Raw genomic sequence first — 13,680 nt, forward strand, 5'->3', positions numbered from 1 at the left:
TTCAGTAAGGCTAGAATCGGGCAGATACGTCTTTGCGAAGGACGCATAACTCAAGCTGCACACAAGATTATCCTGAGTGAAAAATGGCTTCCTTTTGTTCAAATGTTCCCCAAGAGTAAGGATTGGGTTTTCATGCCATGCAGGACAATGCTCCAATCCACACAGTCAGGCCAATCAGGTGTGTATGTATGTGTGTATATATACACATACATATATACAGCTTTTATAAACGTACCTTTGAAAAAAAACATTACTGGTGTGACAAAACAATGGCACTGACATATTTTAAAGGTGCGTTCCATTCGACCGTAAGTGGACTGTGAAGTGGACTTCCACTTCCATTCCAATCCCAAGGGAGCGAACAGTTCTGTTTCGAAGGGCACTGTGAACGATGTAGGGCAGGGTTCCTCAAACTCGGTCATGCAGAGTTTAGCTCCAACCCTGAACCCAAGGTCTTCAGGATCACAAGAAAATCACAGCAAGGTGTGTTTGATCAGGGTTAGAGCTAAACTCTGCAGGATAGCGGCCCTCCAGGTCTGAGTTTGAGGTATAGGGAATAAGGGAACATCAATACATCACTTCGCAGAAAGTGGAGAGCGAAAATCCCCCAACTGTTGCACATCGCGTAACCAGTCTAAACTAACATTGGAGCAGAGCTGTTGAAAGAGTTTTTAAACGGCTCTGCGATTGAGGAGTTTAGGTCCGTATGCATTTGAGTATTCATAAATATTGTTACTATTAAACAAACCAGAGTATTTATGAATGGTTATGGCGTTGAATGTTACATTTGCATATTCTATTGTATGAATATGTAAACAAAGTAAAAGTGTTGCGAAGCAGCTGAGACGCTGTCATTTTTTATTTCACTTTATTTATCTCAGGAATGTTTACTATGCAGCTGCACGTGGGAAAGAAAGAGCACAAGATGAAACTGCTGCAATTAAGACCATTGGTTAAAGGGGGGCTGAAATGCTGTTTCATGCATACTGAGCTTTTTACACTGTTGAAGACTTCCCATCCTAAACATGGACAAAGTTTCAAAAAAAAAAAAGTTGGACGTTTGATAGAGTATTTCTGTGCCAAAAATACTCCTTCCGGTTTCTCATAAGTTTCGGAACGTTTTTTTCGAGTATGGGTATATGTGACGTCAGATGGGGCGGAATGTCCTTGTACGGGCCGTAGGGGCTCTTCTCCTGGAAGGGCGCGCGTGCGCACGTTATAGTCACAGGACTTCACGAAATCAACAATGTCACCAAAGATGTGTGTTTTTGGTTGTCATGGCAAGACAACCCTGCACAGCTTCTCAAAGAACCCAGCGTTAATGGGACAGTGGATGGAGTTTGTTTTTCCAGAGCAGCAACAGAGTTGTGCAAGTGTTTGTTTGTTCCCTGAATTTCGGCGACGATGGTTTATAAACAAGGCACAGTTCAACTCTGCAATTTGTAGCTCGTCTAATGCTGAAAGATGGAGCAATCCCAGCGATTAAGGTTCAAGGTCGTGTGTTGGTAGCAGGCGGAGACTAAAACTGCTTCAAATGTCTTTGTGTTGTTAGCTATCGATTCCATTGTTTTTCTATGTAGACATGCATAGCTCAACGCAATAGCTGCACGCGCTCGTCATTCTTTAGCTCCGCCCAAACGATACGCCCCCAGCCGCTCTGCTATTTTCGGAAAGACTCGGTACAGCGTATCTTTCTTTTATAAATATAACAAAACTAAAGACTTTTTGGAGATATGAAGGATGCAGTACTACTCTATCAAGATTGACATGAGATTGACTGAAAATGAGTGCTTCACCCCCCCTTTAAGAATGGGATAGGACTCGGGCAGAAATCATACTCATGGATGTGATTATAACGTTACTGTAGTATGAAGCAGAGCAGGAGCTGAGCAAGGCCGCTGGAGCGATTGTTAATAAGATGAATGCAACACATGCCTCGCGAGCAGCGGGACTTTTATTATGCCACAGTCGCCGGCGCCACTTCCTCTTTTCCGGTCATGAGTATGAGGTAACGCAGCTCTGTTCATCATATTAGATACATCTGAGTGTGTTGAAAATTATGTTGTGACGTTACTCTGTGCGTTCGCTCAGCGGCTGCTATGATACTTGTTCACACTGATGCAAGAGTAAAGCGTTTCTGCAAAATAAAACCGGAAACCGAGGGTAACGCAGATATGACGCAATTGACAGGCGACTCCCTCACACGTCCCGGTTTGTTGGTTAAAATAGCAATTTTCTCACGATTTACAAATAGTTGGAAACATTTGGGATGTTGTAAGGACTCAACTGAACAAAATATATAACACTGGCCTAGTGGTTTTTGGATATTTGACTGAAAAAATGTTACATAGTGCACCTTTAAATATTACAAGTAGTCTATGTAATAAACTAAAACAACTAATAGACTAATACAATGTTTTAGTTATATGTATTAGATACATACTGTGTGTTTTGAGTATGCATAGGACTATTGTATTTTAAATGTGAAAGTAAAGTAAATGACAATATTTATGTTATATCATAATCTGTGCAACCCCGTCTTTGCCTTTCTTTGATGGCGTTGCAAGGCGTTCCAAATGATTGATTATCGTCACTTCAACTGATATACCGTGCTAAGGGAGTAGGGAGCAGTGAATACTGTGTAGGGACCCTGTCGAACGGAACACAGCTTAAGATATGTCAGTGCAAGTAAAATAGCTCAAACATGCATTTTAGCCTGGGACTAGCTTAAGCCTTGTCTGTGAAACCGGGTAATAATATTGAGAATCCTGCCGTTTTTGACATGGGCTGAATTCAAGTGTTCTATAAATATTCTATAGTTTATATATACACATCACTTACTGCAGTGACAGTGACCGGACACTAGGTGGAAGGGAATGATTTGACAGAACAGGCTCAGTGAAGCCCTTGAATTGGCCATCACTTCCTGTTGTTACTCTTTTAACAGGGGGGCATAAATGGAAACTTTTACTGCCTCTTCATTCTAAGAATAGCAGCAGGGCGCGTGGGGCTGTTAACTCAATCACTACACCACACACACACACACACACTAACTCTAGTCTAGCCACAACTCAGACATGAACAAAGGTCACATGTAAGATCAAATCATTTGAATGTGGGAAAACACCTGCAATGCTTTTTTTAGTTAAGTATGGATCAAAATGATGACAAAGTCACTGATCGATGACACATGGTAGACCACAGTATGTCAGGATGGTATCAAATGCATGGTACTGTCCAAAATACTATAGATTTACCATAGTACAATTTTTTAATTGTTTAGCCAAAGAAACAAGTGATGGTATAAATAAAATATGTTGGTTTTTTAAGAGATTCCAATTATTATATATCCACCGTTCACCTCTTCAGCAACTGAACTGCACTCAACCTTTACAAATACTTTGGTTTGAAAACTCAAACACCATAAAGATAATGTGGTCTGACCTGATTGGCAGCATCCTCAGTGCCATTTACTATCAAGACGAGACACTTTGGCCTTGAAACCCAGAGCACAAGTCATCATAAGTACCTCAATACACAGTGCCATCCTGTTGGTTTGTTGTGATGGATGAGCTGGAATAACAGGTGTGGTGTACAGATTGAGCCATATGTCTCTGACATGGTGCTGACTGAATTATTGATGGTCAGTCTGAATAGTTAACACAGAAATAATAATGTAAACCAAACTGCATTAAACTATTATTAGCCATGAATAATGCACTTGTATGCTTTAGCAAACAAGCAACCAACAAGCTGAAACCAGTTGCTCTGTATTTAGAGCATGGCAAAAATGTATGCACAAGTAAACGTTGGCGCTAATTGGCCAACCAAAAATGACATTAACCACACTGAAAAACTTTCACAAACAGCGTTTGTTGTGGTAAGAGCCTGCGTTAGAGGAGAAGGAACTCAACGTTCAACTGATTTCCCTATTTGAAGCTTTGATCGTGTAAGGAGCACAATGGCACATATATAAAAGCCCAAACCGAAAACAAATACAGCTTGATGGATCTTATAGCCTGAAATCAAGATCAAGCTGAAAACCAGCTCAGATGCGATAATTGAAGGTTAACAAATCATCTTGAATCAATAAATAACCCCCCCCCCCCCTAAAAAATAGGAAAAATTAGAACTGCTCTGCATTTAACCCATCCAAGTGCACACACACAGTAGTGAACACACACCGTGAACACACACCTAGAGCAGTGGGCAGCCATATTGCTGCGGTGCCCGGGGAGCAGTTAGGGGTTCGGTGCCTTGCTCAAGGGTCTCACCTCAATTCCTGCCGGACCTAAGACTCGAACCGGCAACCTTCGGGTTATAAGTCCGACTCCGTAACCATTAGGCCACGACTACCCCACAATGTAAACAATGATATATAGTTCTACTATAATACTAAATACACTATTCAAGAAATGTGTGATTATGATAAGACTAAAAATAAAACTTTTATTTCCAGTAGAACCTATTACAGCGCAATCAAGAAAGCCTTGTGGTTTTAATCATACAATACTAAGTATGGCAGCTCTATGTGGATGACATCTGTTTTTCCCTTGGAGACTAATGAAGAGCAGATGAGAGAGGAATAAATCGGTAGCAGCGGGATGCTGAGGTGCTTTATCAGCGAGCAGAAAACGGAATACGAGGCCCTGCCGTAGACTGACTGTAGATACTCTGATGGAACTCCTTCCAACAACTAACAGCTTAAAAGAAACTCAACAGCAGGGAAACTGGACTTTTTGACATGTAACAGCAGTAGAAAACTAGATCTTTACAACTTCTGAAGAAAATATGAGTGGTGTGCCAAACTTGCTTTTGTACATACATAGGAAACCGTGCAATGTACAGGACAGAGGGCTTATAGGGAAAGTAATGAAGGGCTGGCACACACTGATGGTTTTAGCTGTAAAGGAAGTGTACAGACTGGGCGGTATAATAGGTGAGTGTCTGGCTGGAGAGACCTTGACCAATCAGAAAGCTTGTTTACAAACCAATGGTGGAGAGCAAGACAGAGCATAGTAGATGACTCAGTCTGAACCTCAACTATGTGTGTGCACGCATGTACTTAGCTATACTTGTCTTGAGGACAAAAAAAAATGTCCCCAGAAGATAGCAAAATCTGTCAAAACCACGTTTAAGAATGTCCAGGTGAATAAATAATGTATTTTATGTACAACAATGGTAAAAGTTGTATTTTAGGTATAGGGTTAGTAGACAATTGTATTAGCTTTATATAAAAACAATAGAAGTCTATGGTGTGTGTGTGTGTGTGTGTGGATCAGGTTTTGCCAACATTTTGGAGACCACATGTCTCCCTAACTATAGTAAAACCTGGAACCTCTACATTGGGGGGGGGGGGGGGGGGGGGGGGGGGGAGTCAAAAGAGAAAGACCTGAGCCTGACTCAACTCAAACACAACTCAATAGCTTTTTTGGGTGCTTGTGAAGGCATGTCTCAACAGGTAAATGTACTTTCAATAAAAGGTCAAACATATTAGGAATACTTGTAGCTGTGTTGCTATTGGGGCTTTTCCACTGCATGGTATGACTCGGTTTGGATCAGCAGCTCCTTTGCTTTTTCACTGCAGTTAGTACCGCTTTAAAGTGGGTGGGATTATAGAATGAACAGTATAGTTGCGCTGCCTCTACTTCTCGAAATGTGGCTGTTTTTATCTTCAAGACGAAGAAGTTTGTTTCAAAGGAGGCTGAAAAAAAACAAGAGTCTGGGAACTTGGTTTGCAGGCGACGACATCACTTGGTTTGCTCAATGTGTTTAGAGTCTCATTCGCTAAATCACAGTCACAAAATCATATAATGGTAGTAGCGGTAGTGGTAGCTGTTAGTGACGATTCTCTCTGACCAATCAGTGATCTGCAGTGTTTACATGTCTCATTTTAGTATTCGTACGGCTCGCTTGGAACCTCAACCGGGGTGGTACTATTTATGTGAACTGTACCGAGCAGTACCATGCAATTGAAAAGCGCCAAAGTGAGTCGTACCGAGCCATACCATGCAGTGGAAAAGCACCATATGTGTCATGAGCAGTGTTGGGGGTAACGCATTACAAGTAACTTGAGTTACATAATAATATTACTTTTTCCAAGTAACTAGTAAAGTAACGCATTACTTTTCAAATTTATAACAAAATATTTACTATAATAATATTTACAAAATAGTTACTTTTTCACATTAATTTGACTGACAGCTCTCCAGTCCCCATTTTGAGAAAAATAAGTGCAGAGGCGTTGTGTGTAAACATGCTGGTTATTGTAGTTCTAGACTAAATGTGAGCATTTATTTATCTCACTTGCACAATAAAGATTCTGTACTCCTCAAAATGAATAAAATCAGTCAAATGCAAAATCAGAGTACTATGCAAACCTCCAATAATTAAATGTTAAATAAAACAACTATTTTTATGCATAATCTACCTTTATATTTAATTTACCAATGTCTTGCTGCTGACCTTTGATGATGAAAATTACTAGATTTTTTTATTTTATTGGTAAAACTTTTTTCTCCTGCATCCTATTCTACCATTATCCAGAATGGCAGCACAGCAGAGCTCCGCCCTCTACTGTTCATACAGGAATTAGCATTTTTACCTCAGTCTGGGGCTTATTATTTAAATTTTGGTATGAAGAGGTCTTTACCGTTGCACAAAAATATAACTTTTTTGTTATTAAAAAACACAAAAAAACAAAAACAAGCCCAGCCCAGGTGAGAAAAAGTAACGCAAAAGTTACATAATGCATTACTTTTCTTAAAAAGTAACTAAGTAACTCAATTAGTTACTTTTTAAGGGAGTAACGCAATATTTGTAATGCATTACTTTTCAAAGTAACTTTCCCCAGCACTGGTCATGAGAGTAAGCAACGGAGTAGCTAACACTCTGTCTAGAGCGAACGCAAGCATCTCGCTTACAATAATCCAGCACATCTGCACCAGGTGCATTTTTGACAAAACGTGTAACCTAGAACCACTGGTGTGTGTGCGTGCATGGACCTTAGTCATAGTAGATGTCATATTTAATTGTGAATACAAAAATGTTCAGGTAATACAACACTGAAAATGTGTCTTTCCTGGTGACCTTTACTAAGGTTTATATAGCACAAGAAATGTGGATATATGTTGTAAAGACAGTAAAAAGTCATATAGCACATGATCTACTGGTTAATGTTAGTGTGTGGTGGGTACTAGCACTGAGTGAATAATAAAGCCACAGTGTAAGTGTAAAGGACATGAAGAGTCACCGTACACCACACCGCAGGTCTGTTTGCTCTGCAAAATTGACTAGTTTAAAAAAGCAAAACCAAAACTATTGAGACCTCCTTCCCTTTTAACTCAGCCTTCAGACCATGTTAAACTCTACAATCTACAGATGCTGCCTATTTCGAACACCACTTTCAAAGAACAAAGCTACGTTTTATCAGGACACTGTTTTCACAGCCAAATATTCAATGGTTTGGCACACACACGGTCCAAAACTGGATGCAAGTGATCTGAAACTAATGTGCACGGCTTACGTGCTCTATCTAAATTATTCCTGCTGCTCTCTCCAGCTGGAGGAACTTCAACTCAGGCTTCCTAGGCTGGAACTGAAGCCTGAGGCAACAAAGTCGAGCCAGATGAGCACTGGAAGATTGGCCAATGTTGTACCCTCAAAACTCTAAGCCAGTTTGGCTGTTTATCTCAGGGTAACACTTGTTAAGGGCCAATGTGGAGATGACCTAAAATCAAAGGTGTATAGTCTGGTAAAAGAACATAACTATCTTGCCAAAACACCAGTTTGGACTAGTAAGCATTTGCATGTTAACCTAGACTGGTACCAATCTAGTTGGACCACCATTGCTAAAACTTTGCTGACGGCGCTGGTCGAACAAGTCTTGCTGGTAAAGCTTGCCAAAAGTCTAGTATTTACACAAATATGTACTTAACTTCCTTTTCTTGCTTTTGAGAAATGCAAAACATGCATGTTCATAATGAAATAGATGATAGGTACAGTTTCTTTACAGAAAGCCAACCACAGAAACCCTGATGCCCCCTTCAAAAGCCACCAACGAAATTCTGAGTGAGATAGACATTTCTGCATGAGTCATTTTACAACTGGTTGTGTGTGAAGGCTTTGGAGGACATCAAACAATGAGATGTTAGTGGGTGGATCGCTACACCTTGACGCCTCTGCAAGCAGAAGCAACTGGGACTTTTTGTGGTCGTCATCCTTCCTGCTCTCAGTGACCTGGACCTTGCATCCCATCTGCTCTTGGGTTACCATTTCTTTAAGTAAAACTGGAGCCACCACGCTTTTTAAACTACCGGCATCACTTCTTCAAAGTAAAACTGGAGCCACCATGCTTTTTAAACTACCGGCATCACTTCTTCAAAGTAAAACTGGAGCCACCATGCTTTTTAAACTACCGGCAACCCTTCTTCAAAGTAAAACTGGAGCCACCACGCTTTTTAAACTACCGGCAACCCTTCTTCAAAGTAAAACTGGAGCCACCACGCATCTTAAACTAGCTCTTAAACTAGCTTAACCAACAAGATTGATTTACAATAACGTAATCCAGCTTCATTTTAAAGAACATGCCGAATCCACTAAGGTTAAGCGACTTGTTGCAGGGTCAATCCCACAGCTGGAACTTGAGGTTAAGTGTCTTGCTCATGTGTATAATGGCAAAAAACCCTGCCTTACACCTTGCAGGATTCCGCAACATCAGTGAATAACTGTTGCCTAACAGAACGGACTGTGTTTGCAACAATTTTGAGTCAGAGTGGTAAAGTATTAACCTCCTAATTACCATGCTTGAGCTTTAGTCACTTTACCACTCCAGTCCAAAACTGTTGCAAGTGATGTGTGTTGTGTGTGGCCACAGTTATTCCCTGCAGTGTTTACAAATCTCAGCATTTTCTGTCTTGCTTTAGGGGGCCTTAATGAGGGAATTCACTAGTAGCTTTACGAGTTTAACAGAGTGGTATTAAACTCTAACAGGGCTACCAGAAATTCTTGTACATAAAAAAGGGGGGCTACAGGAATTCAATAGAAAGGTCCTAAACCAGCATTTTTGTACGAAAACATTAAAGGTTCTAGATCCCGGGACTCTCATAGTAACTCTCTATTAACATGTCTACATTTGTGGTGTTGATGTGTACTCAGCGAAACCCTATTGGAGCATGCAGAAGAAATTCCATCTTTGGCTCCCGGTACCATCCGCTTCAGTTTTTCCATCCAACATGGCCCTTTCCCTTTCCTGCGGACTCCCACCCATCACTATCTTGTTCAGATCAGGCTGCCTTTCTGGATAAGTGCAGCAGCTGCAAATAGGAGTTCTGTGCTCCAGATTGGCAAGAGTGCGACCTGTGGAAAAAAAGCAAATCCTCTCGCGGGTTCCCCCCACAGTATTGGGGGGCGCAGGGCCAAGGGGAAGCCCTGGCCAAGTATAACAAACAAAGAGGCTTTCCCCAGCTCTCCCAGGCAGCCCATTCCACTGTTTGACAATGGGTTGCCATGGCACTTGTTTTGTGAATCATAACACTGTCAACATGTCCAAGAAGTTTTGTAGAGCTGCTTGGTTTTCTTTTCCTTTTTATATTTGCAAGGTCGAAAAAGCACCCATTTCCTTGTCAGACACAGGGCATAAAGAACCCCCTACATGCAACATAATAAACCACGAGAGAAACTGACCCCCTGAATTCCCAAACTGCCTTACAGAACTGACACTGGAATCTTACGCCTGCCCTTCCAAGTATTCTGCTGCATCGAGGTTTGGCCATTTTCAAAGTCATTATAACTCGGCTATGGTTTTTTGACACAATTGAAAAACAAAACGAGGGTGTGTGTAAGAAAACGTGTATCCATATCCATCTAATTCATTCTAGCTAATTCATTACGGTTTCACTCTTCATGAGTAATGGAAAGTATATACTCCAAAGCCAGGGGTACAAAATAGATCTTTCGTTCATTCCACTTCATATAATACAAAACATTTCTGGTGTCTCTTTGTTCTTGGGTCATATCTGTGAGAAAACCCCCCAGCAATGTTAAAAAGACAAGACAATGAGATGAACTTGACAAGCGCTCTTCCTGCTATTGTCTGAAAGCAGACAAAATGTGTTTGGGGACATTTGACACGTTGTCAGTCAAAGAATGTGACTGATTGGCTCTTCACTACATTTGGCACATTCCTACGGCCACATATTTTTACGGGCAATTTGAAAGCATCTATGCATTGATGGATAATTTTGAGACACAGTGTAAGAAGAATTTTTTATGTTTCCCAATTATGCTTAAAACAGCAAGGAAAAGTCTTCAACTACATTTTTACATAATTACGAATGCCTAACCATCAGAACAGCGAATGGTCAACCTGCAGCTACTCACCATCATCAAGGTAGGCCTGATCCAAGTTCTCCTGCTTGACCGTGACTCGTCCAGGAACACTGGTTCTCTGTTCTTCTGCTGAGGAACATCTCTGGGGCTCTACTTGGACAGGAGGTGACCTGTCTTTGGCCACTCTCTGGAGGAAGGGCTGCTGTTGGATGACTGTGGGGTAATTCTGAGGGTGCTGGGGTGCCTGGGCTGGTTCTGGAGAACGGTTTGGCCCTGAAGCTTGGGGGCCATGCTGGTTATAGCCCTCACAATAAATGATGTGCTGATGTTCTGGGGGTGGTGGCGCGGGGGGATCTCCTCCTCTGAGCAAGTGGTGGTTGGTGGGAGAGAACTGAATGATTGAGGGATGCTGGTTGGAGGGATGTTGGCCACCCAGGTGAGAGGACTGGGCTGGGGAACCCGTGTGGACCAGAACTGAACGATGGGAGTCTGGCATCATAGCGGCTCCCGTCTGAGAGTAAATAGGACTGCTTGACAAGCTTTTTCCAGGACGGGAGTACATTATGGCTTGGCTCTGCTGCTGAAATCGGTGGTCCGGAGGGGAGACACCCAGGCGGACCTGCTGACAGGGGATGAGGCCAGGCACCAGGCCACTATCTGGGGTGATGACCCCCCGAGGGTTATAGTACGGCTGGGGAGACACCCCCAGCATTTGCGACATGGAATAACCCATCCGACCAGATTCATATTCATCCACCGGCTCTGTCTTAATAGACGGAACTGGGGAAGTCAAATGAGAGAATAACACGTTTTCAAAGTGTACACATCATGGAAAAGATAAATAATACTCAATATACTATATGCAAACTGAGGCCATGCAAAATCCTAAAGGTACAATATCAAATAATACCCCTAATAGCCATATAGGTACAGGAGTTAAAATACTTTGCGCACCTGGTAGAGGCGTGTAGGTGAAATGCTGAGGTTGACTGCGCTTCCGCTTCCCATTTATAACGTAGAAGTTGACTTTGGCAGGATGGCAAATAGATGGGTCTCTATATGGAGGCACCTCAATGAACAGCAGGCTCTGTGAATGAGATAATAGTTTTATTGCTGTATCTATTGACAGTTTACAGGAAGAGGACTGAATTTAGACCTTCAGGAAGTACTGCAATTCATATAATGCAGGTGCTGGACTTACTGTCTGACTTTTGTCTTTGTCAACCGTAGCTTCCAATTCCCAAATTTGCTGTCCATCTGGAATTAGAAAGATGAAAAAAGATTTGGTAATTCAATTTGGGTTGCCTAAGTTAAGTCGAGATTAGTTAAGCTTAACTGTATAACTATTTTGCAATACCTATGCCAAAGCTCTCATTTAACAGTAAATAAGTGATGTAGGCTTCTTAACGGCTAATTTAAGATCACTAGAAAGAATTTCATCTGTGTTACTTAATATTATATATATAAAACAAACCATCTTGCATCACACTCATGCTTAAAGTCAAAGTTCTTTCATCACTTGTTCTGGGGAAATACAAGATTGGCCAAGCGTGGTCTCACTGGCACACACTACTTCCTCCCCTTGTTCATAATGACTCAACTCTGTTTTGATAGATAAAGTGGTTGATGAATTGTGGGTTCATCTGTCATATCCCATAGGTCATAGGGTACTTACATACTTCCTCGCCTACAGACTGGTTCCCATACTGTAGAGATTGCATGTGGCTTAAGTCAATCACATTTCTACCTATTTCTACCCACAGTTCTATCTCACACCCACTTCCTCAGACACTGCAGACCTCATGTCTGCCAATCTGAGCGTGTAGTGTGTTTTGACTGAAGGCTAAATCATACTTCTGCGTTGGACCTACGCAGTAGGTGATATTGATGATGTAACCCACAGTATCGAGGCAAAAGCTGAAGAAGAAGCAGCTTGTTGTGTATGTTGTTGAAGCAGCAGCAGTGATGACTTTTGTTGCAGCTTGAGTTGTTAAATATTGAAGAACATATAATTTATAATGCGCAACCGGAAATGCGTATGAGGAAATGCAACGGTATCGAATTTTGACATGAAGGAGGGGTTCTAGCAGTCCAATCACAGCACTTGCTGTCCACGTAAAATTGACGCGTTGTTACACTTTTTGAGAGATGCACGTCAGGCTACGCGTACTACACACAGTCTATTGACGTAGGTTAAACGCAGAAGTATAAATCAGCATTTAGTGTGATATTGAAAGTCAGAGATGTCAGTATGAACTCAAACCTCTCTCATCAACTTCTAGGACCAATCTGAATTGTGTATCCCTAAACCCAAGCATCTTTACATAACAGCTCACATTGCTTTTTGTCTTCCATGTTTGAATTCATACACAAATCCAAAAACCATAGTAAGATAAGTAAACAACACACAGCAAAAAAAATATCTTTAAACCAGAACAGAAAATAGCATTCCTACTGAATAAGTCATTAAACCAGGAACGATTTTGCTCAGTATCACAGCAGCATGTGGGAAACCCCTCGTTGGGGCGCAAATGAGAGACGTGTGGCTCAAATGAGTCAGCATTAGCAAGGGGGATTCCACACGTACTGCCAGGATAACGTCTTAAGACTGCTTTATGATCATATTGCTCCGTTTCACCCACGACAGGTGATGAGTGCTTCTTCCTTGGCAGTTCTGTTTGTTCCAAAGCTCCTTGTTCAGGATCCCATGGGTTTGTTTTTGACTTTCTCTTATAATTAGCCGTAGAAGAAGCTTTGCAAGTGGAAGCCCAGCTACGCATACAGAGCAAAATCAGCAAGAGCCAGCAAAACTCCAGCCAAAGACAGCTGTCTCCCATTTCAGAGGGATTTCACAGTCATAACGCTCCAGAACGCTCCGCCAGGATAAGAAACCCCCACAATAAAATCAATGCTTGTTTATGTTCTTCTGTTTCTTACTTTTAGAGTAAAAATACCGTAGGCAATGAAATACGTTAGTATTTGGACTTTGAAGCCACTCTTAAAATTAACATATGAATTGCAGTAGATTAAAAAAATATCTGAAAATAAATGCCTCAGGAGAAATAATTTTCATTTCGAATATTTTTATAATTCAAAGCCTTACAGATTTCTTTTTATTTAATATTTTGATTGAAAAAGTGTACTTGTTCCATCTTTTTGGTTCGACATTGTTATCTATTTAAATTACATCTAATGCAAAGTATTGAAGTGTGTAATTTCTGCAGCAGTGGCATAGCAGAAAATCAAAAATAGCAGCTAAATAATTTTTTTAATAAATACAATTTAGAACAAAATCATAGTAACATTAAAAGCAGGACAGTCTAGAAAAAATGTGTAAAAAACAGATAAAAT

The 13,680-nt window shown here is 41.1% G+C and overlaps 1 protein-coding gene across 2 annotated transcripts in view; it reads right to left on the reverse strand.

Moving 5' to 3' along the window:
- nfatc2a (nuclear factor of activated T cells 2a) overlaps positions 1–13,680 on the reverse strand; it is a 45,194-nt gene that overhangs the window by 3,954 nt on the left and 27,560 nt on the right. For both annotated transcript variants that reach the window (XM_079802854.1, XM_079802855.1), the window contains exons 7-9: positions 11,531–11,586; positions 11,284–11,416; positions 10,381–11,109 (exon numbers count right to left, since the gene is read on the reverse strand). In XM_079802854.1, the coding sequence (XP_079658980.1) occupies positions 10,381–11,109; positions 11,284–11,416; positions 11,531–11,586 (918 nt within the window). The remainder of the gene's footprint in view (positions 1–10,380; positions 11,110–11,283; positions 11,417–11,530; positions 11,587–13,680) is intronic.

The sequence above is a fragment of the Gobio gobio genome (assembly GCF_949357685.1).
Source record: "Gobio gobio genome assembly, chromosome: 21".
Lineage (NCBI taxonomy): Eukaryota > Metazoa > Chordata > Actinopteri > Cypriniformes > Gobionidae > Gobio > Gobio gobio.